Source organism: Hypanus sabinus, chromosome 4 (genome assembly GCF_030144855.1).
Source record: "Hypanus sabinus isolate sHypSab1 chromosome 4, sHypSab1.hap1, whole genome shotgun sequence".
In the NCBI taxonomy this organism is placed as follows: Eukaryota; Metazoa; Chordata; class Chondrichthyes; order Myliobatiformes; family Dasyatidae; genus Hypanus; species Hypanus sabinus.
In genome coordinates this window covers 27,043,893-27,069,436 of record NC_082709.1, presented here as the reverse complement: position 1 = coordinate 27,069,436, position 25,544 = coordinate 27,043,893, and the positions used below count along the sequence as shown (strand labels likewise).

The 25,544-nt window shown below is 42.0% G+C and overlaps 1 protein-coding gene across 1 annotated transcript in view; it reads left to right on the top strand.

The window, feature by feature from the left end:
* LOC132392596 (WAS/WASL-interacting protein family member 1-like) overlaps positions 1-25,167 on the top strand; it is a 131,828-nt gene extending 106,661 nt beyond the window's left edge. Inside the window, exons 3-8 of the mRNA XM_059966693.1 lie at positions 13,347-13,476; positions 14,898-15,044; positions 17,375-18,187; positions 22,252-22,455; positions 23,501-23,614; positions 24,752-25,167. Coding sequence (XP_059822676.1) covers positions 13,347-13,476; positions 14,898-15,044; positions 17,375-18,187; positions 22,252-22,455; positions 23,501-23,614; positions 24,752-24,804 — 1,461 coding nt within the window. The 3' untranslated portion in view covers positions 24,805-25,167. The remainder of the gene's footprint in view (positions 1-13,346; positions 13,477-14,897; positions 15,045-17,374; positions 18,188-22,251; positions 22,456-23,500; positions 23,615-24,751) is intronic.
* Positions 25,168-25,544: the final 377 nt, after the last annotated feature.

Here is a 25,544-nt window from a genome sequence, read left to right as displayed (position 1 = left end):
GTAGCTTCACTGGTGGAGGAAGGGAAACCCTGCTCTTTCGAGAAAGAGGACATCCCTGATGTCTTGGAAAGGAAAGCCTCATCCTTGGAAAATATGTTTCAGGGATGAAGGAACTGAGAAAAGGGAACAACATTTTTACGGGAGATGGTGGGAAGAGGTATAGATAAGATAGAAAGCATTTACTCTATCTGTTCCCCTCAATATTTTATATCCCTCTATCATATCTCCCCTCATTCTCCTCCAGCCCAGGGAATAAAGTCCTAACCTATTCAACCTCTCTCTAAACTAAGGCCCTTGAGTATTGGCAACATCTCTCTACATTTTCTCTGAATTCATTCAATCTTATTTACAACTTTCCTGCAGGTAGATCACCAGAACTGCACACAATACCTTATACAACTTCAACATAACATCCCAACTCTTGATCTATAACCATATAACAATTACAGCGCGGAAACAGGCCATCTCGGCCCTTCTAGTCTGTGCTGAACGCTTACCTCACCAAGTCCCACCTACCTGCACTCAGCCCATAACCCTCCATTTCTTTACTGTCCATATACCTATCCAATTTTTTTTTTAATGACAAAATCAAACCTGCCTCTACCACTTATACTGGAAGCTCGTTCCACACAGCTACCACTCTCTGAGTAAAGAAGTTCCCCCTCGTGTTACCCTTAAACATTTGCCCCTTAACTCTCAACTCGTGTCCTTCCCTACTCTCAATGGAAAAAGCCTATCCATGTCAACTCTATCTATCCCCCTCATAATTTTAAATACCTCTATCAAGTCACCCCTCAACCTTCTACACTCCAAAGAATAAAGACCTAACTTGTTCAACCTTTCTCTGTAACTTAGGTACTGAAACCCAGGTAATATTCTAGTAAATCTCCTCTGTACTTTCTCTATTTTGTTGACATCGTTCCTATAATTCAGTAACCAGAACTGTACACAATACTCCAAATTCAGCCTTATCAATGCCTTGTACAATTTTAACATTACATCCCAACTCCTATGCTCAATGCTCTGATTTATAAAGGCCAGCATACCAAAAGCTTTCTTCACCACCCTATCCACATGAGATTCCACCTTCAGGGAACTATGCATCATTATTCCTAGATCACTCTGTTATACTGCAGTCCTCAATGCCCTACCATTTACCATGTATGTCCTATTTTGATTAGTCCTACCAAAATGTAGCACCTCACACGAATCAGCATTAAACTCCATGTGCCATCTTTCAGCCCACTCTCCTAACTGGCCTAAATCTCTCTGCAAGTTTTGAAAACCTTCTTCATTATCCACAACTCCACCTATCTTAGTATCATCTGCATGCTTACTAATGCAATTTACCACCCCATCATCCAGATCATTAATGTAAATGACAAACAACATTGGACCCAGTACAGATCCCTGAGGCACACCACTAGTCACCGGCCTCCAACCTGACAAACAATTATCCACCACTACTCTCTGGCATCTCCCATCCAGCCACTGTTGAGTCCATTTTACTACTTCAATATTAATACCTAACAATTGAACCTTCCTAACTAACCTTCCATGTGGAAACTTGTCAAAGGCCTTACTGGAGTCCATATAGACAACATCCACTGCTTTACCCTCGTCAACTTAATCTACGAAGGCCAAAGTACCAAAAGCCCTCTTTACAACCTATCTACTTGTGACAATCCTATCTACCTTTCAAGTAATTGTAGATCTGTATTCCCAGATCCCTCTGTTCTACCCCACTCCTCAATGCTCGCCCATTTATCATGTAAGTCCTACCCTGACAAACCCTCATGCCTCTCCTTTTCCTTTAGTCCTTCAATATTTTTTCTTCCTTCCAACAATTCTGACTTCTGCTGTTCCTCTTTCCTTTCAGTGGTAAAGGCAGTGGTGAATTCCATCACTGAGGTTTACCTTCACCAAGCTCCTGGGACATGGGAAGTGATCCTGGCTTTGTCTGCTCAGTTTTGTAACTCCAGAATATGAAACTAATTCAAAGGAAAACAAGAGAGCTGAGAGACACAAACCTCAGTTTGTGTTTACTTTAAGCAAGACACGCATTTACCTCATAGTACCGTCATGACATATGCAATTCGTGTATTTTTATATATAACCATAGTGAATTAATATAAACAAATAATGCTTAATCAAACAATATATTTACAAGATTGCTCAAATATTAAGTAAATAACACTCTCAATAAACCTTCATTGTCAGAAGGCACTGGGGCCAAAATGTGCTAGAAACTAAATTATTTATGTAAGATCCATCCTCAAATATGCTTTCATTACCTGCATTTCAAAGAACTATCAATTGCACTAAGAAATACTTATTAAAAAATAAATTAAGTAGTGCAAAAAGAGAGCAAAAAAAATAGTGAGGTAGTGTTTGTGGGTTCATTATCCATTTAGAAATCTGATGATATCGGGAACGAAGCTGGTCCTGAAATATTGCGTGTGTCTTCAGGCCCTTGTTCTTCCTTCTGGATGGTAGCACTGAGAAGAGGGCATGTCCTGGGTAATGGGGGTCGTTAATGACGGATGCCACCTTCTTGAAGCATCGCCTTAGGAAGGTGACCTTGATGTTGGGGAGGCTCGTGCCCATGACAGAGTGGGCTGTTTTACAACTTTCTGCTGCTCCTGTGCAGTGTTCCCTCCATACCAGCTGGAATCCTTTCCAGAGTACGTCTATAAACATTTGCAAGTACTGTTGGTGATGTACCAAGTCTCCTCAACCTGTTAATGAAATATAGCCGCTGTCGAGCCTTCTTTGCAGCTACATTGATATGTTGAACCCAGGACAGATCTTCAGAGACGTTGACACTCAGGAACTTGAAACTGCTCACCCTTTCCTCTGCTAATCCCTCGATGAGGACTGGTGTACGTTTCCTTAAGTTCCCCTTCCTGAAGTCCGCAATCAATTCCTTGGTCTTACTAGTGTTACATGCACGGCCGTTGTTGTGACACCGCTCAGCCAGCTGATCCATCGTGCTCCTTTACGCCTCCTCGTCACCATCTGAAATTCTGCCAGCTTGATGACTGAGGATTGGTTTTGGCGTGTAGTTACCATTGGTTAAACACTTCCGCATCAGTTCTGAAAATAAGCTCCACTTCTGTGGGAAGTTTGGAGGTTATGTACATACTACTGCAAGAGTAAACGAGAAAAGTGTGACACCAGTCTTCCCTGAGGTTGTAGAGCCATGGTTATCACAGCTTGCACAGCAGTGCAGAAGAAGTGCAAGATGAAGATAAATCTGTGTGAAATCATTGATGGGATGACATGGTGACAAAAGGAATTGGTGTTTGGGAAACCTGGGCAATGTGAGGAGAAAGATTAATACCCACTGCAAAACAGCAGGCAGCTGCAAGATTCGACCTGACTGGAGGTTGCAATTAATGGGCTGTGATTCAACTAATAACCATAGCTAGACTGATTATGTTCAGATTAATCTTCATCAATATGGATTGCAAAATAACACCTGATTCCACTTCGTCACTGTCCCATTTTGTACAGTTGGTCATATAGACTCTGGGATCTGTGGAAAACAGGAATGTAAAATCAGCTGACCATGCACATTGGTGCAGTTTTGGAAGGGAAATGTGTAGGACACAGGAATAGCTTTTGGGGAGGGTGGTAAAGTTCACAAAAGGTTCTGGGGACAGGATATGTGTGTGAATGAGTGAGGATAACTGATTGATAGAGAGTGGCCCAGAAGATGTTGGATTGAAAGGATGAGCTGATTGGAGGAAGTGGAAATCTCATTCTCACCAGCAGAGGGCAGTCTGTAGCCCTTTATAGGTGCTTTCTGCAGCTCCAACCTTTAATATTTCTTTTAAGAATATTCACTGTGACTGGCCTTTAACATTCCTGTACATAAAACAATTCTCTTTGGACTGATTTATATAAACCTACTCCACGATCAATCGATCTCTTCCATCCTACACAACCCATAACCGTCTGTTGTCCTTCCATCGATATGCCTGTATAAGAGTCTCTTAAATGCCCCTTTTGTACCAGCCTCTACCACATGGGAGTGCATCTGGGCACAATGTGTTTCAAAAAAAGTGATCTGCTCTGCCAGCCACTCTCACTTGAGTATTTCCACTCCTGCTCGGCTTAAAACTTGCAGGAAAACTGCAGCTAAGCTTTCACAAAGTACATGGTTACTGCAAAATTATGGATTAATTAAAATATCCCAAATAAATGGAGCAGTAGATCATCAGGTAGCACTTTTAAATTAATTAGGTAGGTAGATTGCAGGTCAATGGGCCTAGATTCAACTTCTGGCTTTTGACTCCCAGATTTGGCCTATCTTCCATTTGTTCTGCTTCATTTAACCTATTCCTTGTCCTTTGCTTCTCATAAAACTTGTTCCAACCTGCTGCAAAGGATTCTTGCACTCCACAGGCACCCACTGCCACCTTACCGGGTCACTTTCTGAACATTGCCTGCTGGCTAACTTTTACTTCCCTCTGTAAATGAAAGACACATCACATGATGCCCTTCCTTTTCCCTGACCAGCCAGTAATCTTGGTTAAAAGTTGAGAAACAGTATCCTTGGCCTGGTAGATTGTGAAACTAAGCAATAAGTGGGAGCTGCTGATAGGCCTTTAAATAGTAGTGTAGATTTTGGGCATGGCAAAAATGTTAAAATTAGAGATACAGGATAAGACAGTCATGGGGTCCTCAGTGCACGTATACTCCGGTCAATTCAAGATCAAGTTTATTGTCATTCAACTGTGTGCATGTATATCACTAAACAAAATGACATTCCTCCAGACCGAAGTGCACAACAAAAGCGAAGAGTCTAATTAAATCCACTGTGATTCAATGTTGTAAAACAAAAAAAAATGACAACTATCCAAGGGGGGAGGAGGTGTGGATACTTCTTCCAGGCACTGTAACTCATGCACATAACACACGAGGTAATATTACCACTAATTACCACTAATAAGGTGCATCTACAAGGTAAACAGTATAAAGCCACTGGTGCTTCACATGTGATGAGGTCTGGGTGGTGGCAGTCGTCTTATAGCCTGGGGGAAGAAGCCACCTCCCATCCAAACAGTTCTTGTCCTAATGCTATGTCACCTCCTGCCTGATGATGGGGGGGTGGGGGGGGTTCAAAGGGATTGTTGGGCGGATAGGAGGGATCCCTGACAATTCTAAGGGCCCTGCGTATGCAGTGCTCCTGATAAATATCTCTACGGGTGGGAGAGTGACTCTGATGATCCTCTCAGCAGTCCTCACGATCCTTCGAAGGGATGGCTCGAAATTCCTGTACCAGACGGTGCTGCAGCTAGTCAGGTGCTCCTGTGAGAATGGGGGGGGGGGGGGGAACTTCATTCATTTCAATTTCCTCAGGAAGTGGAGGCACTGTTTATGCTTCCTTGACCAAAGAGGTGGTGTTGAGGGACCAGGTGAGATTATCCGTTATGTGCACGCCCAGAGACTTGGTGCACCTAACTCTGTCCATGGAGGAGTAAGGAGTGGTCCTAAATTAGTACTAACGTTGAACTCCATCCATCCATTCGCCAGTCTTTGTAGTTTTTCATTGATTCTGTTGTCTTTCTTTGGTCCACTGTGAATGCCTGCAAGAAAGCGAATCTCAGTTAGTATATGGTGATGTGCATTCAGCGGCCACTATGTTAGGTACAGTGCTGGAACCCAGTGTAGTCTTCTGTTGCTGTAGCCCGTCCATTTGGCCATTCTCCCCTGACCTCTCTCATTAACAAGGTGTTTTCACCCACAGAACTGCCGCACACCACGATTTTTGTTTTTCGCACCATTCTCTGTAAATTTTAGAGACGGCTGTTGTGTGTGAGAATCCCAGGAGATCAGCAGTTTCTGAGATATGCAAATCATCCCGTCCTGCACCAACAATCGTTCAGGGTCAAAGTCACTCGGATCACATTTATCTCCCATTTTGGTCTGAACAACAACTAAACCTGTTGACCAGGCCTGCATGCTTTTATGCATTGAGTTGCAGTCACATGATTGACTGATGAGATACAGTGGATTCTGGTTAATTGGGACACATTGGGACCGGTTCATTTTGGCCCAATTAAGTGGCTGGAAACAGTTAAAAAGATATAAAAAAAGACAAACTACTGTTTAACTGAGTAACAAATTATACACTTAAGTGAAATGCAGAATAAATTAAAGCCCTACCAATACCTCTACGGTATTATAAAAATATATTAGTTTGTAATAGTTATTGATGTAGGAATTGATTGACTGTAATGAACAAAGTCAGAGGACTGCTCCCATACAATACCTAAGACGATTGCATCCTCCAAATCTTCATTTGCATTGTAATATTCAAGATGATGGTCAAATCCTTAATTCTTTTGTAATTCCTAACGTCGAAGTAGTGAAATCATTTCTTTTTCACTCCTGGCCATTTCTGGCATCTCCAAGCCTGAATGCCTGAAACCACGATGAGCCAAAACAGTCCCAAATTGTCTTGCTGCTTATTTCTCGTTGACTCTCACTGCTTTTTAAACGCAAACACACGCAGCCGCCTTTATTTAAAAGCTGGTCATTCTGAGCATGGAGAAATGTCCGACTGTCACACAAGTGCATGTGACTGCCACGAGTAGAAATCTGTTTAGCCACTGTTAGTCTCCTGACCCAATTAAGTGGCATAGTGTCCCAAATAAACAAAGGGAATCCCAGCTTCTTGCTTGACTTAGTAGTTGTTGTCCAAAATAAACGGCTGTCCTATTAACCAATAGCCCAATTAACGGGAATCCACTGGATTTGCATTAACGAGCAGGCTTGCTGCTGTCCCTATTGAAGTGGCCCCTGAGTGTATTCGCACTTTGATAATAAATTTACTTTGAACTTTAAAGAATTAGTGAGGGAGCAGTACTAGAGAAGTTTAGAGCCTTAAATCTGTTGGTGCTCTTGATTTTCAGATTTCTGGTGCAGTTCCTGCTGACTGGACTGCCCATTATTTAAGAGAGGAAAGAGGAAGCAGGAGACCACCAACTTGTTAGTCCAATATTTGTAGTAGAGTAGTAAAGAATGTGATGTCAGGGAAGTAATATGCCAAGTAATCAGTGATTATCATCAGTGACACACACTCAGCGAAATTTGAGGAGCTGTGGCAGTAGCAGAGTGCAGGACATAAAAAGAATTACAGTAAGTTACAACTTTAAAAAACACTGCATGAGGAATCACAAGGTAGCATTCTTGGATTCAAAGTACATTTGTTATCAAAGTTTGTATGCAATATACAGCCCTTTTATCTTTCCCACAGTGAGTCACGAAACAAAAGACCATTGGAACCAACCCATTAAAGAAAACCATCAAGCCCCCTCACCCCCGCACACAAACAGCAACAGAAAGAGTGAAAACACAGAATTAGGCATATTTCAGTTCAGCTCCGTGCTTCTTATCTGCAGGCACCCCGATTCGGAAAAAATTGTCCAGAAGTAGTTACAGGAAAGGAGTGACCTGAACTAGAAAAACCTAAATTAGGGTGCAAGTCTACGACCCACGTTGAGTAAACTTTACTCCGTCACCATCCACCAACTGCGTCGAGGGAGGGAGAGGTCACTTGAACGCAAGGACCTTCCCTCAGGAGCAGCGAGTGAGAGGCTGTCACACGCAGACACCACCGGCAGCAGGCAGTGGGAGGCTGGTAGACGGCACTGAACACTGGCTTGCCTTCTGCACCCGCCTCCCTGATTTCCCCCTTCACCAGCGAGATCATTGGCTCACTCCCTGTCTCCATGGCGCATCAACTGTTCAGAAACCTGATAGCAGAGTGGAAGAAGCTGTTCCTAAAACAAAAATGCTGATTCCAGTACTTCCTCCCTGATAGTAAGAATGAGAAGAGGGCATGTCCCAGATGGTGAGGGTCCTTAATGACGGATGCCACCTTCTTGAAGATGTCCTTGATAGTGATGAGGCTTTACCTGTTACGGCACTGGCTGTCTATAATCAATAATTAATATTGATTTATCTGATATATGTTCAAAGAGACTTGGGTGAAATTGTGCACGTTAATCTGCAGCCTTGTTCAATCCTCCATGCCAGGCAGAAGACAAAGGAGCAAAATTAGGCCATTCAGCCCATTGAGTCTGGTCCACCATTCCATCATGGCTGATCCTGGATCCCACTCAACCCCATATATCTGCCTTTGATGCCCTGACCGATCAGAAAATGATCAACTTCCTTCCTAACTATACCCTGTACCTCCGGCGCAGTCCGTGGCAGAGCATTCCACAGATTCACCATTTCCTTGTAAAAAAAAATCCTCCTTACCTATGTTCTAAGAGGTTGGCTCTCAATTTTGAGGCTGTGCCCTCTAGTTCTAGATAACCCCACTGTAGGAAACATCCTCTCCATATCCATCTTTCAACATTTGGTAGATTTCAATGAGATCCTCAAGCATTCTTCTAAATTCCAGTGAATACAGACCGAAAGCTGCCAAATGCTCCTCATATGTTAACCCTTTCATTCCTGGAATCATCTCATGTACCTCCTCTGCACTCTCTCCAATCCAGGCAGTGATCCAAGTAGTCAGCATGCTCGCCACCATTAATCTATAAGCATTTATTGCTGTCTTTGGTGACATACTAAATTTCCTCAAGCCCCTAATGCAGTATAACTTCTCGTGTGCTGCTTGGGGAAATGATGGCGGGGGGAGGGTGGGACCACAAATCTAATGCAATATCATTTTAATCACAAACATGTATATCCACTATGATAACCTATGCCTCCTTCATGATTGCATCGATGTGTTGGGCCCAGGATAAATTCTCTAAGATGCTGACACCCAGAAATTTGAAGGTGTTCATCCTTTCCGCTGCTGACCTCTCAATGACTTCTACTTCCTGAAGTCCACAATCAATTCCTTGGTCTTGCTGATGTTGAGGTTGACGTGCTAGATGGTTGTTGCGACACCACTCAACTAGCCGATCGAGATGGATTTATGAAAGAGAGGTTGTACTTGGCTAACATTTTGTGGTGTTTGAAGATGCTCCCAGAAGATCAGAATAGGAGATACAAGTGAATGTGATTTTATTTGGATTTTAACGAGGTCCCAAACGGGAGGTAGCGGAACAAAGTTAAAGTATGTACAACTGGTGGTAACGTGTTGTCTGGATTCAAAATTAGTTTATCAATAGAAAACAGTAAGAATAAATGGGTCCTCCGATCAGCAGGTTCTGACTACTTGGCACCGCAGGGACGGGTGCCCAGACCCTACCTATTCACAACCTGTGTCAATAACTTGGCCAAGAGAACCAAGTGTCATATTTCCGAGTTTGCTGCAAGAGGGCCTGTGATTAACGAAGGGGGTGCACAGAGGATTAAAAGAGATGTGGATAAACAAGTGGACACATGGAGAACAACGGTTAGGGAAAAATAAGAGTGCTGTGTATTTTTAATTGGTGAGAGCATACACAATATTGATTTTTTTCATATCATGCACTGTACTACTGCACAAAACTGGGGTCCATGGATCCTTCTGTTAACGTTACCCCTGGGGTAGCCTCCAACCTGCTGGCATGAACATTGACTTCTCTAACTTCAGTTAATACCCCTCCTCCCCTTCTTACCCCATCTCTGATATATTTAGGTTTTTTTTGTTTTCCCCCTCTCCCTTTTTTTTCTCTCTCTCTGCCCATCACTCTGCCTGTTCTCCATCTCCATCTGGTGCTCCACTCCCCCCTTCTTTCTCCCTAGGCCTCCCGTCGATCCTTATCTTTCTCCAGCTGTGTATCACTTTTGCCAATCACCTTTCTGGCTCTCAGTTTCACCCCACCACCTCCGGCCTTCTCCTATCATTTTGCATTTTTTCCTCCCCCTCCTACTTTCAAACCTCTTTACAATCTTTCCTTTCAGTTAGTCCTGACGAAGGGTCTCGGCCCGAAACGTCGACATTGCTTCTCCTTGTAGATGCTGCCTGGCCTGCTGTGTTCCACCAGCATTTTGTGTGTGATGCTTGAATTTCCAGCATCTGCAGATTTCCTCATGTTTGCCCTGATTTAGGTGATCATTTTTCACTGTCTCATTGGAATATTCACAGTTGTATATGACTACCACTAGGTAGAAACACCAACAGAACTTCACAGCAGCTTTTAATGTCATCTGATCTGTAAATTACCTTAAGTTAATAACATTGATTTATCAGATACACGTTCAAAGGGGCTTGGGTATCATTGTACACCGGTCACTGAAGGTTAATGTGAAGGTGCAGTAAGCAACTAGGGTGGCAACAGTACACTTGTCTTCATTCCTGCAGGATTTAAGTGCAGGAGTTAAGATATCTTTTTACAGACCTACGTCACCTTGCTGAGATCATATCCACAGTATAAAGCACAGTTTTCTTTCCCTTAGCAATGGAGCAAATAGAGCAAAGATTCACCTAACTAGTTCCTGCGGTGAGGTGGGACTGCAATTTCCTAAGAGCTTGAATGGACTAGCTCTCTACACTCTGGAATTTAGAATGAGCAATCTCAGTGAAGCATACAAAAATTCTTAGAGTTCGGCAGTGTAGAAACAGAGAGGATGTTTCCCTTGTCAGCAGTTTGGAGCTAAGTTTTAGGACTGAAATGAAGAGAAATGTCTTCACTCAGCAGTGAAATTTTAGAATTCTCTACCCTAGGGACTGCAGGGGCTGAGTCATTGCTTACTCTCAAACTGAGATTAATAAACGAAAGACGTTGTGTTTAAGGTAAAAGAGAAGCCATGATTTAGTTGATAATATAAGTTCAAAGGGATGAATAGCCTCCTCCTGCTCTGATATATCTTCTTGAGATGATACCTTGTCATAGAATCATACAGTTAGCCGTTTGGCCCAACTTGCCATGCCAACCAAAATTCCCATCTATTCTAGTTCTGTTTGCCCACATTTGGCCTGCATCTCTCTTAACCTTTCCTTCCATGTACCTGCCCAAGCACCTTTTTAAATGTTGTTAGTGTACCTGCCTCAACCACTTCTGGCAGCTTTTTCCCTGTACAATGGATTCCAGTAAATTGGACCATCTGTTAGTTGGGACAGCTGCCTAGTTGGGACAACTTTTAAAGAATAAAAACTAATTGAGAAGATAGCCAGAATTCCCTTCATTTATTTGGGACATTATGCGGCTTAATTGGAGCAGGAGACTGTTGCCAGACAGTTCCTGATTACTGACAGGCGCATTCAGACGTAGTCGTTAGACACTATACTGTGCTTAAAGCAAACAGATTTTAAATAGTCAATTGCGTGTGCTTGTGGTCAAAAAGCAGTGAGTTTTGTCACCGATAGTTGGCAAAAAAAAAGCAGTAAAACAATTTAGAACCATTTAGCTCACTGCGCTTTTAAGCATTCAGGCTTGGAGATGCCAGAAACGGCAGGGAGTGAAATTGAAATGATTTCATTATTTCAACAAGTTAGGAACTATGAAGAATTTGAAGGTATTGACAACCACCTTGAATGTTACAATGGAAGTGAGGATTTGGAGGATGCAGCCCATTATCTACACTAAGTGCTGGTGGTGACTTTGTCCTTCAGTCAGTCTAAAGAACATAGCAGGGTACACTGGATGAATTCCTCCGTCAATAACCATTGGGAACCTACACACACAGTACTGTAGTAGTATTGTTAGTGTTCTAATTTGATCTGTTTTTCATTTAAACGGAGTATTTGTTAGTTAAACAATAGTTTGTCTTTTTTGTACCTTTTTAACTATTCCATGAAATGTCAGCTAATTGGGACAGCTGCTTAATTGGGCCAAAATGTACCAGTCGCATTGTGTCCCAATTAGGCAGAATCCACTGTACTGATCACCTGGGTGAAAAAGCTGCTGCTATGTTCCTAATTAACCTCTCCCCTCTCATTTCTCAACCCTGGGAAATTGGGAAGGGAGGGGGAAGTTTTGAACACATGCCCATAGAGGGGAAAAATTAATTCTGGGCTTGACGAAGTATGTATTCAGACATGCTTGTATATTTAAAAAGACTGAATAGATGTATACTTAAGATTCTAATGGGCGAGTGGTATTGTCAGCATTTAGAGCAGAGTCCCATGAGCAATTTATAAAATTATATTGGTATTCAAGACATTTATGACCTGGAATTATTTTATTGGGAAGTGTTAATACGTTTAAGGCTGAAAAACCATTTTGACAATGTATTTGTTTAATTATTCAGAAAGATTTTTTTTAAAGAGACCGTGAACTTCAATGGAGACAGGATAATTTTAAAAAATTGTTCAAGAGCTATTCGGAGTATATTTCTATTAGTTGCTATGGTAAATTATTGGTATGTAACAGCATTTTTGTTTGTAACATTTGCATTGAGTATAAATTGTAAAGGCAATTGCAAAAATTCAGCTTTCTGGGAGACAAAAGCAGCTTGATTAGGTTATTGTCATCAGGTGAGTAGATTTGAGCTTCCTGTTGAACCTGTTGCAAAAGACACACACTGTTTCAAATCATTTGGTGAAGGGGGTGGGCAAGGAACACAAATAATATAGCTGACTATCTCTTCTTTACAATAATGATGTCTCCTTAACTATGTAAGATGCACAAATAGAAAAGAGCTGTCCACTAAAATTAATACATTGGGATTTAAAACCAATTGTTCCTTTTGAAATCTCCAGGATATCTCGAAGTTCTTTCCAACCAGTGTTTAATAGTGAAAATGAAGTTGTCTATTAGTATAGCAAACTACCAAAACAAACTAGAAAATCAGCTCTGCCAGTGTTTGGGAGATTAAAAAATGGTTGAAAGAGCAGGAAAATTGTTCCTTTGTCATGGAATTGTTTACTTGAGACAGTAAATAGAGCTACAGTTTAACATATCATCCTAAATAAATGGTACTACTTTGCATACGTTTGTTTTTGCAATAGGAGCTTCTCTACATTAGTAAATTGATAACACTTGTACCAATTTCTCTCTCCCTCTTCAATGTCTCCACTTTATTTTGGTACTCTGTCCACAGTTTTAGAACCTGCTCTACTCAACATTCTTGCACCAATTGGTCCTTGGTATGTTGGGTGCCTCTGTTTCCCACCCCATGCAACTTCTCAAGTGGTATTCTCCAAGTTGCACATTTGAATCAGTCCCTTCAAGTTATTAACCTTCTCTTGCCATCAACTATTTGGATTAATACAGATGTGAATTTCCCTCTGATAGGTTATGGAAAGCTTCCTTTTATAATTACTATACTACAAAGTAAGAATGGTACTTTTTGCATGATGCTTCCCTGGGAGTTCAGTTGGTATCATGCTTTGATAAACATCAGTATTTCAATTTAAATTACTGCTGGTACATTTTGACATCTATGGTAAGGTGGTTTAAGAGCAGTAGATATACTTCTCACTTTATTCCCTTGGCAACAATTAGGCATGTACTGAAAAACCCATCCTGAACAAAAGTCAGCAGACAGGAAGAGATGCACTTTTGTCAGACATATGCAAGACAAGAAAGCTAAAGAAGGCTGTTACCAATGATAGGAGTGCACCAATAATTAATGGTAAGTTTGGAAAACTTAACTTCAAGTGGGACAAGTAAGCTTATATTATGTGAAAATACTACAGATGTTTTAGAAAGTCATACTTTATATCATTAAAAATCCATGACCCTATATGAATGTACTTGAGGTTTATAATCAATCAGTATAATATGGGAGCCATAGTAGTATAGCGGTTAGCATGACACTGTAACAACTCGGGGCATTCCAGAGTTCGAAGTTCAATTCCGGCGCCATCTGTAATGAATCTGTCCACCCGTGGAATGCATGGATTTTTTCCTGGGTGCTCTCATTTCCTCCCATGGTCCAAAGGTTAATTGGTCATTGTAAATTGTCCCGGGATCGGGTTGTTGGGGGTTGCAGAGCAGTGTGACTTGAAGGGTCAGAAGGGCCTTCTCCACACTCTATTCCTAAATAGCTAAAGACATTTCCAGAGAAGCGGGTAAAACTTACACTTTGTGACTTTTCTTGCATTCCAAAAAATGATAATGAGTTATCAAGAAGGCTGGTTTTATAATTTATGGCCAGAAATCTCAGTAAGTTTCACTTTCACAAACAATACTTTTTGTTTGGTGTACAAATATAATTCTAACTCGTAATATGGCATAAAGATACAACAATGAGTAAACTAACCATTGGTCTTGTTGTATCTCCAGTGGACTTGAGTGATGTACCAGGCCCGCACCTGGACTCACGATGCATAATCCATTACCAGGGTCAGACGTTACTGATCTGAGGTCAGGGGGCAAGGTCTCAACGGCAATGAGGTTTCAGGGAAAAAGTCCATTGACACTTGTGGAATACCCTCACAAGTTTCGATGGGAGGATAAGGCATGGGCAGAACTTTGAACCGAGTTACAGCTGTCAAGAAGTTTGATTTTAACCTCTAATGTTCAGAAATATTATGACAACATAAATAATTAAAAGCTTTTAAAAATGTACAGTAGAAACAATAAAAGATATTAACTGATGATTGCGTAAAGAAATAGAAGGGAAAAGGTACGGTAACTAATCCCCACTAAAATCAATTAAGCTTTCTGTCCAATACCAGACAAAGTCAAGGATTCCAGTTCCGTTACTGTTGTTGTCCATTAATGGTCTTGGATGTGTGGAAATCTTAATTTTACTGAAATTTCCATTAAGACCATAGGATACAGGAGCAGAATTAGGCCATTTGGCCCATCGAGTCTGCTTCACCATTTCATCATGGCTGATTCATTTCCCTCTGAGCCCCAATCTCCTGCCTCTCCCCGTATCCCTTCACGCCCTGACTCAGTGTATAAAAGCCAATGTTTCCAATCCCAGTAGGAGTCTTCACAATTCGAGGTATATAATCGATCAGTATAATCTCAGAAGTCATAACATTGAGTATATTTAATTTTAATATATTAATTCTTCCACATTTCGAATGTTCTGTTAAACAGCTCCTAAAGGACCCGGCGGCGGTGGTGGTGGAGGAGGTGGTGGAGGAGGTGGAGGTGGAGGTGGAGGTGGAGGTGGACCTGGTTTAGGTGGATTATTTGCTGGTGGAATGCCAAAGCTGAGGTCTGCAGGAACCAGAGAAAGTTCAGGCAAGTTGTAATTAATTTTAATTGCTATTTTTTTTAATGTACTCCCTTTCATACAGCTCAGTTCTCTTAATTATGTTAAGCAATGTTATGTTAAATAATATAGTTGGTGAAATCTTACTCTGTACATTTATAAATGCATTTCTTGGGGGGTTTTTTGAGGATTTTTTATTTTATTTGGAAAGAATACAAACAAACAAAAATAAACAGGAGTAGGACAAACCCATCCAGAGCCTTGGGTCTGCTCAAAACATCATCGTTAATCTGACCCTGGCTTCAACTCCATATTCCTGGCTGGTCACTGTTCTATCTGCCTATCGTGGCCTCCCAGCTACCACAGATCTTTGGGGGTAAAGTATCCTGAAGAATCAAGACCCTTTGAGAGAAAAATTTCTTCCCTATCTCAATTTTAAAAGAGCAATCATTCATTCTAAAACTGTAGTATATGCCTAGATCTAGTTTCCCCACGAGAGTTAAACATTCTTTCGGCATCTCATTTGTCAATTGTCCTCCAAATGTTGTTAAAATAAGATGACATTTAACTCTCCTAATCTCTGATCCTTCTTAACCTTTTCTCATTAGCTGGCTCTTTTGGCTTCTCCTGGGTATGGTCTAACAGTTGGATCAAGTCTTATATGCTTTTATATTCCAAACCCTTTCAATAATAGCCAATATCTCGCTGTTCACTCTATCTGTTGATATCCCTTTGCGACCTCTTGTGTCCTTTATGTAACTTGCTTTCCCACCTGTCTTTCTGTCACCTATCTGTCAGCTGTCTTGGCCACAATTGCCAATAAGTCCTTGTAACTAGTGTAGATTGTGAAAATTTAAAGCCCCAGCATTGATTCCTTGGCCTTTGCTTGCCGATCTGAAATGATCCATTTACCCCAACTTTATTTTCTTTTTAATGCTCACGCCAATGTATTACTCTATGTGCCTGAACTCTAAAGCAATAATATTTTATATGGCACTTTAGGGAGTTTTGTTCATAAATCCAAATACTTGACATGTTAACTATAACTATACGTAACTAAAAACACAAAACACTGGCAGAACTCAGCAGGCCAGACAGCATCTCTGGGAGGAGGTAGTGACAACGTTTTGGGCCGAAATGTCGTCACTACCTCCTCCCATAGATGCTGTCTGGCCTGTTGAGTTCTGCCAGCATTTTGTGTTTTTATTTATTTCCAGCATCTGCAGATTCACTCGTGTTTACTATATGTAACTATGTTGTTTTGTGTAGGTCTTGTAGCTTTAGTTTTGTCTGATGGGTTTGTAGTTCCTTTCCGGGGAACGTGCTAAGACAGTAACACAATATCGATATGCAGCAGCCTCTCTGGACTCTGGATTGGGGATTACCAAACGTTATGTGGTTTTTCTTGTGTGGTCTGTTTTGTGCTTTTTCATGATATCATTCCGGAGAATGTTGACTCATTTTTTAACTGCGTTGTATTTGTGTTTATAAATGACAATAAACTGGATCTGAATGAGCTTTCCTATTTTCCATCCTGATCATAATGACACCCCAATAAATAGTTTAAACATGAATTGCTACATGCAGTAATTGCAAGGTTTGCTGCCCTAAAAATGGACCATATTGTTTAACTCTATAGATCGTGACAAGTCAAAAATCTTGCATGTTCTTCCAAAGAGCCCGTTAGATGGCTAGTCCCAGTGAGTGAGGTCAGATTAAGTGTACCTCTCTGAGGGTCAGCAATGTTTGATGTCCCTCTGAATTGTGTCCAGGTGCTCTGATGCTGAGTATACCTTATTGTGTTTATGGAGTAACGACTTGCCCCCTTGTTGGGCTGTGCCATTTTCAACAGTCTTTAAGGACATGCCAGTGTCAGGCAATTTGAGTTCTTCATTGATAGCTTGAGGGCTTCCATTCATCCTGTTGTCTTAACTGATGCTCTCGCTCACTCATACTCGCAGGGAGTCATGGATTATGAACGTCCATGACATCACAGACTGCAGAAAATTCTAGCCCATTTAACTATTCTTCATTTGTTGCAAAACTATCTCAGCAGGATAAATATTAGAGCAAAGTTTTGTTGCCCTTCTGCACTTTGTAATTTGAAATCGTTCTACTGAGCTGATTTATTTCCAATGACTGTAATTTGTGGAGTGCCATGCAATGCTGGTTTGCACACAGTTTATGAAAATTGGTTTCAAAAACTTTGGGGGGGGGAAACGGAAGCAATAAAGTTGTAAGTGTGTTTTGACTGGTAAGACCAATGATTTGGCATAGACAACAGAAAGCTTAAAAATTGCTGTTTGTTTTCGATTATTTGGTTTCTGTAAATCCTTAATTTGCCCTTTAATGTCTACAGATTCTGGAGGAGGAAGACCACCATTAATGCCTCCAAGTGGAAGATCACCCAGACCATTTCCACCAGGCGGTGCCTCACCAAGGTTGCCTGGGTCAGCATCATTTCCAAGGAACACTGACCCTGAACCACCAAGAAATAAATTCCCTCCATCAAGTCAACCAAAGTTTTCAAGGCCAGATATTGGTTCAAAGTCTGATGCAGGACCACCACCTGTACCAAATGCACCACGGCCATCAGTAACAAATACGCAGAGTAGGGGTCCTCCACCCTTTCCGGGAAATCGGCCATCAAACACAGGGCCTTCCCTACCAAATCGCAATCAAGGGTCTTCCCGTCAGTTCCCTCCAGTTCCTCCACAAAGCAATATGAATAGATCTCACCCAGCTCCCAGCCATGGCAGGGTTGGTGAAGATAACTCATCTCCATCACATCCTCCAAGTCACAATACCAACAGACCTCCACTGCCCCCTACTCCGGCTCGGATGATGGATGATAGGCCTCCGCCACCTCCCATGACGAACAGACCTTCAATTAACAGGGATGGTCCTCCACTTCCACCACCACAGAGTCAGAAACCACCTGTTCCTCAGACACCCAGACCAACTCCCTCCTTCCAGGCACCACCACCTCCACCGCCTAATCGGCCAGGACCCCCACACAGTCATCCAGCCACAGAAGTTGAAGTTCCAAGGCTTCCTCAGAGGAACTTGTCGCTCCATGGCTCTCCGTCAGTTTCTTCTGGGTCAAACCGGGGTCCACTTCCTCCCAGCGAAAGACCTCCACCACCTGTAAGAGATCCCCCAAGCAGATCAGGTACGTTCACCATCAATGGTTCTCTGGTCTTTCCAACAGGCAAAGGTGAAGCATGAGACTTGTGATAAAGAAACGCAGTCATCAATTTGCAGAACCAAATGCTTTAATAACTACGTAGCCTCATCTTTTACAGCCGGTACTGTAAAGCTTAGTGGTTAGCACAACACTTTACAGTAGCAGTGACCCGGGTTCATTTCCCGCCATTGCCTGAAGAGAGTTTGTACATTCACCCCAGGACCACATGGGTTTCCTCTGACAACACACACAAAATGCTGGTGGAACACAGCAGGCCAGGCAGCATCTATAAGGAGAAGCACTGTCGACGGTTCGGGCCGAGACCCTTTGTCAGGACTAACTGGAAGGAAAGCTACTAAGAGATTTGAAAGTAGTGGGGGGAGGGGGAAATGCAAAATGATAGGAGAAGACCGGAGGGGGTGGGATGAAGCTAAGAGCTGGAAAGATGATTGGCGAAAGTGATACAGAGCTGGAGAAGGGAAAGGATCATGGGACGGGAGGCCTAGGGAGAAAGAGTGGGGGGAGCACCAGAGTGAGATGGAGACAGGCAGAGTGATGGGCAGAGAGAGAGAAAAAAAAACAAACAACTAAATATGGAAGGGGAGGAGGGGTATTAACAGAAGTTAGAGGAGTCAATGTTCGTGCCATCAGGTTGGAGGCTACCCAGCCGGTATATAAGGTGTTGTTCCTCCAACCTGAGTGTGGCTTCATCTTGACAGTAGAGGAGGCCATGGATAGACATATCAGAATGGGAATGGGATGTGGAATTAAAATGCGTGGCCACTGGGAGATCCCACTTTCTCTGGCGGACAGAGCATAGGTGTTCAGTGAAACAGTCTCCCAGTCTGCATCGGGTCTCACCAATATATAAAAGGCCACACCGGGAGCACCAGATGCAGTATACCACACCAGCTGACTCACAGGTGAAGTGTCGCCTCACCTGGAAGGACTGTCTGGGGCCCTGAATGGTGGTGAGGTAGGAAGTGTAAGGGTAGGTGTAGCACTTGTTCCGTTTACAAGGATAAGTGCCAGGAGGGAGATCAGTGGGAAGGGATGGGGGGGACGAGTGGACAAGGGAGTCATGCAGGGAGCGATCCCTGTGGAAAGCAGAAAGGGGGGGAGGTAAAGATGTGCTTAGTAGTGGGATCCCATTGGAGGTGGCAGAAGTTACAGAGAATTTACGTGGTGGTGGGGTGGTAGGTGAGGACAAGGGGAACCCTATCCCGAGTGGGGTGGTGGGCGGATGGGGTGAGGGCAGATGTGTGGGAAGTGGGAGAGATGCGTTTGAGAGCAGAGTTGATGGTGGAAGAAGGGAAGTCCCTTTGTTTAAAAAAGGAAGACATCTCCTTCATCCTGCAATGAAAGGCCTCATCCTGAGAGCAGATGCGGCGGAGACGGAGGAATTGCGAGAAGGGGATAGTATCTTTGCAAGAGACAGGGTGGGAAGAGGAATAGTCCAGGTAGCTGTGAGAGTCTGTAGGCTTATAGTAGATATCAGTAGATAAGCCGTCTCCAGAGATGGAGACAGAAAGATCAAGAAAGGGGAGGGAGGTGTTGGAAATGGACCAGGTAAATTTGAGGTTAGGGTGAAAGTTGGAGGCGAAGTTAATGAAGTCGACGAGCTCAGCATGTGTGCAGGAGGCAGCACCAATGCAGTCGTCGGTGTAACGAAGGAAAAGAGGGGTCGGATACCCGTACAGGCTTGGAACATGGACTGTTCCACAAAGCCAACAAAAAAGCAGGCATAACTGGGACCCATACGGGTGCCCATGGCTACACCTTTGGTTTGGAGGAAGTGGGAGGAGCCAAAGGAGAAATTATTGAGAGTACGAACTAATTCTGCTAGACGGAGGAGAGTGGTGGTAGAGGGGAATTGGTTAGGTCTGGAATCCAAAAAGAAGTGAAGAGCTTTGAGACCGTCCAGGTGGGGGTTGGAGATATACAGGGACTGGACATCCATGGTGAAAATAAGGTGGTGGGGGCCAGGGAACATAAAATCATTGAAAAAATTCAAAGCATTAGAAGTGTCACGAACATAGGTGGGAAGAGATTGAACAAGGGGGGATAAAACTGTGTCAAGGTATGCAGAAATGAGTTTGGTGGGGCAGGAGCAAGCTGAGACAATAGGTCTACCTGGACAGGCAGGTTTGTGGATCTTGGGTAGGAGGTAGAAACGGGAGGTGCGGGGTGTGGGAACTATGAGGTTGGTGGCAGTGGATGGGAGATCCCCAGAGCTGATAAGGTTGGTGATGGTATAGGAGACAGTGGCCTGGTGACAGGAGATAGTGGGTTTCCTCTGGGTGCTCTGCTTACCTCTCACGTTCCAAAGACGTACAGGTTGGTAGGTTAATTGGTTGTTGTAAATTGTCCAATGATTAGGCTAGTGTTAAATGGGGAGATTGCTGGGCAGCACAGCTTGAAGGGCTGGAAGGGCCTATTCCGTGCTGTATCTCAATAAATTAAAAAAAATCTTATCACTCTATATCATTGAGTGATAAATATTGTCTGTGAAGGCAAGGGTAACCTTAACACTCTACTTCAGAATGGTGACCTTGAGACCATAAGGTATAAGAGCAGAATTAGGCCCATTTGGTCCTTTAAGAGTGTTCTGCCACTCAATTGTGGCTGAATTTTTTTTCAAACCCGTCTTCCTGCCTCTCCCTGTGACCCTTAACCCCTTTAATAATCAAGAATCTATCAATCTCTGTATCTGTTGACTTGACCTCCAAAGCACTCTGCTGGCAACAAATGCCACAGATTCACCATCCTCTTGCTGAAGAAATTCACCCTCATTATTCCCTCAGAACTAATCAGTAAGCTCCAAGACCTTGGGCTCAATACTTCCTTGTGCAATTGGATCCTGGATTTCCTCAATTGTAGACCCCAGTCAGTTCAGATTGGCAACATCATCACCTCCGTGATCTCCACCAGCACAGATGCACCTTGGGGCTGTGTGCTTAGCCCCCTGCTCTACTCGCTTTACACCTATGACTGTGTGGCTAAGCACCGCACCATTATCATATGTGTTTGCTGACAACACCTCTGTCATAGGCCAAATCAAAGGTGGTGATAGAGGAGGGAAATTGAAAATCTGGCTGAGTGGTGCTATAGCAACAACCTCTCACTCAATATCAAGGAACCAAGGAACTGATTATGGACTTCAGAAGAGGGAGACCTGAAATCCATGATCCAGTCTTCACCAGAGGGTCAGTAACTTTAAATTCCTGGTGTTATTATTTCAGAGGACTTGTCCTGGACCCAGCACATAAATGAAAAGCAAAGAAAGCACAGCAGCACCTCTACTTCCTTAGGAGTCTGCAGAGATTCTGCATGACATGGAAAGCGTTGACAAACAACTACAGATGTGTAGTTGGAGAGTGTATTGACTGGCAGCATCATGGCCTGGTTTGGAATACCAATGCCTTTGAACGGAAAATCCTACAAAGGTAGTGGATTTGCCCAGTGCACCACAGATAAAGCCCTCCTGACCGTTGAGCACACCTACCTGAAACGCTGTTGTAGGAAAGCAGCATCCATCATCAGAGATCCCCACCACCCAGGTCATGCTCTTTTCTCGCTGTTGCCATCAGGTAGAAGGTACAAGAGTCTGAGGGCTCACAGCACCAGGTTCAGGAACAGTTACTACCCCACAATGATCAGTTTTTGAACAAAAAAGGATAACCACATTCAACTGCCCATCTGTTGAGATGTCCCCACACCACTGATCTCACTTTAAGGGTTCCTTATCTCACTGTTTATTGCTATTTATTTCTATTTCATTTGCAAGATTATTGTTGTCTTCTGCACTCTGGTTGATCTTTCATTGATCCTGTTATAGTTACTATTCTATAGATTTGCTGAGTATGCCTGCAGGAAAATGAATCTCAGGGTTGTATGTATGTACTCTGATAATAAAATGTACTTGGACTTTGAATACAGGTAGATTTGTGGTGTTTATTAGAGCAATAGATCTGAATACTATTTTCGTTGTTAAGCGTATTGCATGTTTACTCTCAGTACACTAATATTTTCTCACTCTTGTATAACAGGACCTCTTCCTCCTCCTCCACCACCGGGAGGCAGAAATGGTAGTATCCAGAAAGGGCCACCTGTCCCACAGCCCCCAAGTCGAATGGGCTCAGACAGCCCCAGGAGTGGCTTCAGGCCCCCACTACCACCTGACCGAGGAAGCCCTGCTCCCCCACCAGCAATGAGGAATGGCTTTCAAGAGTCCTCACAGGCAATGTATGAAGGTAAAACAATACTCCTACTTGTCCATTCCCTCATTTTCATTTTATGGAATAAATTGATTTTTGAGAGTTCATGCTTCAATTAGAAGGATGATTAAGTTTACAATTTGATAGATTTCCATCTTGATTGTTCCAACCACCAGATTCTATGCTACACTTTGCCTGATGATATATGATTTGATCTATAACAAATTGCATGCAAACTCAACTTTTACTCATATAAACTGTCAAATGGTATAGTGGATGTTTCAATGGAAATATCGTAGTTTCCAGACAGCAATATTTATGGAGTTCAATATAAATGTACAATTTCTGGATTTAGAGGGGAAATGACTTCTGCTTGTATAACTGGCAGCAAGTTTTGGATTTGCAGAAGTTGAGAACAGTTATCCATAACTGACGTTTCCAGCTGAGCAATACTGTTGAAGTAATCCAGAGTGAGAGCATCAAGTTCAGGTTTTTTCACAATTTTTTCCAATATCCTGCCCCTTCTCTGCAGGTATTTATGTTTACATAATACTTTTGTTAAGGTATCTGCAGTAAAATCCTGAATCAGTTAGACCCAGCACATTTAGTGCTTCACCACCAACATAAATGGCAGAAGCAGCGAGAAACTAAATCAATTTAGACTTTTTAAAGTGAAAGTCCCTTTGTAGTTTTATGTGTCCTTGAGTTTTTAAATGGTTTCAGAGAAGTTTTAATTGATTTTGAATGTATAATACATTCAGGCATGTTTGACAGCTCTGCTTAAATCGGGTGTAGAGTTTAAGGGAATATCTGAGCTGGTTATCCACATTTTACCAATTTAGTGGACAGAACTTGTTCTAGCTATCCATTACCATTTGGAAAATATCTTTGGAAGTACATGGCTTCACTGTCAGGGATTCAGCTAGCTCTCCACTACGAGTTGCATCTGTCAGAACTGCTGCGGTAAACTTTGAGTTCATTTGCAAGTCAAAAGCAAGAGCAGGCGGGCTTTCTGATGACTTGTGAATTCTGACTCATTCCGATGTCTGTGATTGTAAATTTTTCTGTCTTCTGCCCGCAGATGAATGGGAAGGCAGATTTTCCTTCCATTCCATCTCAGATCTTCCACCACCAGAACCATACATAAACTTTCCAAAAACTTATCCCAGTAAACAAAGCAAGTCAGAGAGCAGAGGTGAGTGACAAGAACATTTTGCCTCTTTAAAAGTCGGAAACATTGGAACAAAGAAAACTTTTCATTTGAAACATTTTAAATTTGAATACAGTTACCTCCAGATTATTTCTTGCATATTTAATTCTTTTACCATAAAGAATTTAATAGTTATTAGCCCTGCTGTACTTACTGTTTTCATTTCTGGGTGAGGGCCCAGCAGTAAGCATACACTTCTGAAAATAAGCTAATTTTAGGAGGGTTGGGAGGAAATACTGCCAAAAGTGGGGGAGGAGAGTGGAGGGTGTAGAAAGAAAGTTTTAAATGTACTTCACTATTTAAAACAGCGTAAATAACAGAAACAAGTAATGTTTAGCCCTGTTTCAAAATATACTGAATTTTATTTTGTTAAAATAAAATAAATTAGGATAAAGAAATTCAAGTGGGTTCCTTTTGTACTATTTCAAGTATTATTGGTTAGATTTAAATTGCTTGTGGAAATAGGAATTGAGTTAAAGTTTCTGTTGTTCCTTTAATTAACAACCATTAATGAACAAAATCAGTGTAGACACCCAGTGCAGATAATGGACTGCCTTCATACAAGGCATTAGAGAACTGCATCCTCCAAATCTTCATTGCATTTTAACTGTGAAGATGATTTTCGATGCCTTCAAACATTTCATAGTCCCTAACCTGTTGAAAGAGTGAAATTGTTTCACTTTTACTCCTAGCTATTTTTAGCATATCCAAACCTGAATGCTTTAAACAGTTCTGAATTGTCCTGCTGCTTATGTTTTGCCAGCTATCAGTGATTATCAACTCACTGATTTTTGAACACAAACATATGCAATTGACACTATTTAAAAACTTTGCTCAAAGCATGGTGTAGCGTCTAACAGCCATGAAAGTGAATGTGATTGACGCTAACTCGAAACTGTTCACCAGCGGTTTCCTTCCACCAATTAGAGGGCATACTGTCCCTTATAAACCAAGGCAATCCTAGCTAGTTTCTCGATTTAGTTTTTTTTCTTTAAGAGTTGTCCCAAATAAGCAGCTGCCCCGGTTAACTGAGGCCCAATTAACCGGAATTCCCTGAGTTTTATGTGGCTCAAGTTGTTACTCTTGAATTCCTGCGATAATCTTGACCTTTTACTGTAACAGATCCATCCCGGAGAGAGCGAGGTGCCCCACCTCTTCCACCTATACCAAGGTGAAACAGACTGGCTGCTGAAAGTTCTTGGAAAGCGATCCTGTCCTCGTGAGATGACCTTGTACGCTTTAACTGCAGACACCATTTTCCTCTATCAGCTTCAGACATTTCCAGCTCTGGAAATGTAGGCTCGCTGGCATTTTGTTTGTGATGCTTATGGCATCTAGAAAAAAAACTATATGCATTTTGACTGCTTCAGTGTAAAACATGGTAATTTGTTTACATTATTATGGACCAGAATAAATGTATTTTGCAGGAATATTTCTTTAACATATTTCATTTCGAGGAAAAGTATGGTAATTATCTTTTGGGTGCTCAATGTATAATACATCCTTTAATAAAAACAGGCACTTTGGCTTTAACCAAATATTCTTGAAGTATTCAAGTTTAATTTAACTGAAGGGCAGAATTATGTTTTTAAGCCACAAAAGGATTTAACAAACAAAAAATAATAGATGTTATTACTTACAAAGGTCATCTTCTGTACTCCAGATTTCATCACTGTGGTATACATATATAGAGCTCAAAAAAGACAAACAAAATTCGTGTAGCTGCAATTTTGATCTGATTCCAGGATGATAAATGAGAAATACATGTGCAAATCACGACTGCCGTCACTTTAAATCTTTACTGCGGTGCTGCGTGTGTGTTAAATACAGTCCATGTGAATTGTCATTTAAAAATCCTGCTAAGGCTTAGTCGAAAATAGAAGAAACAATTAATTTGATGGAGAGAAAAATTATA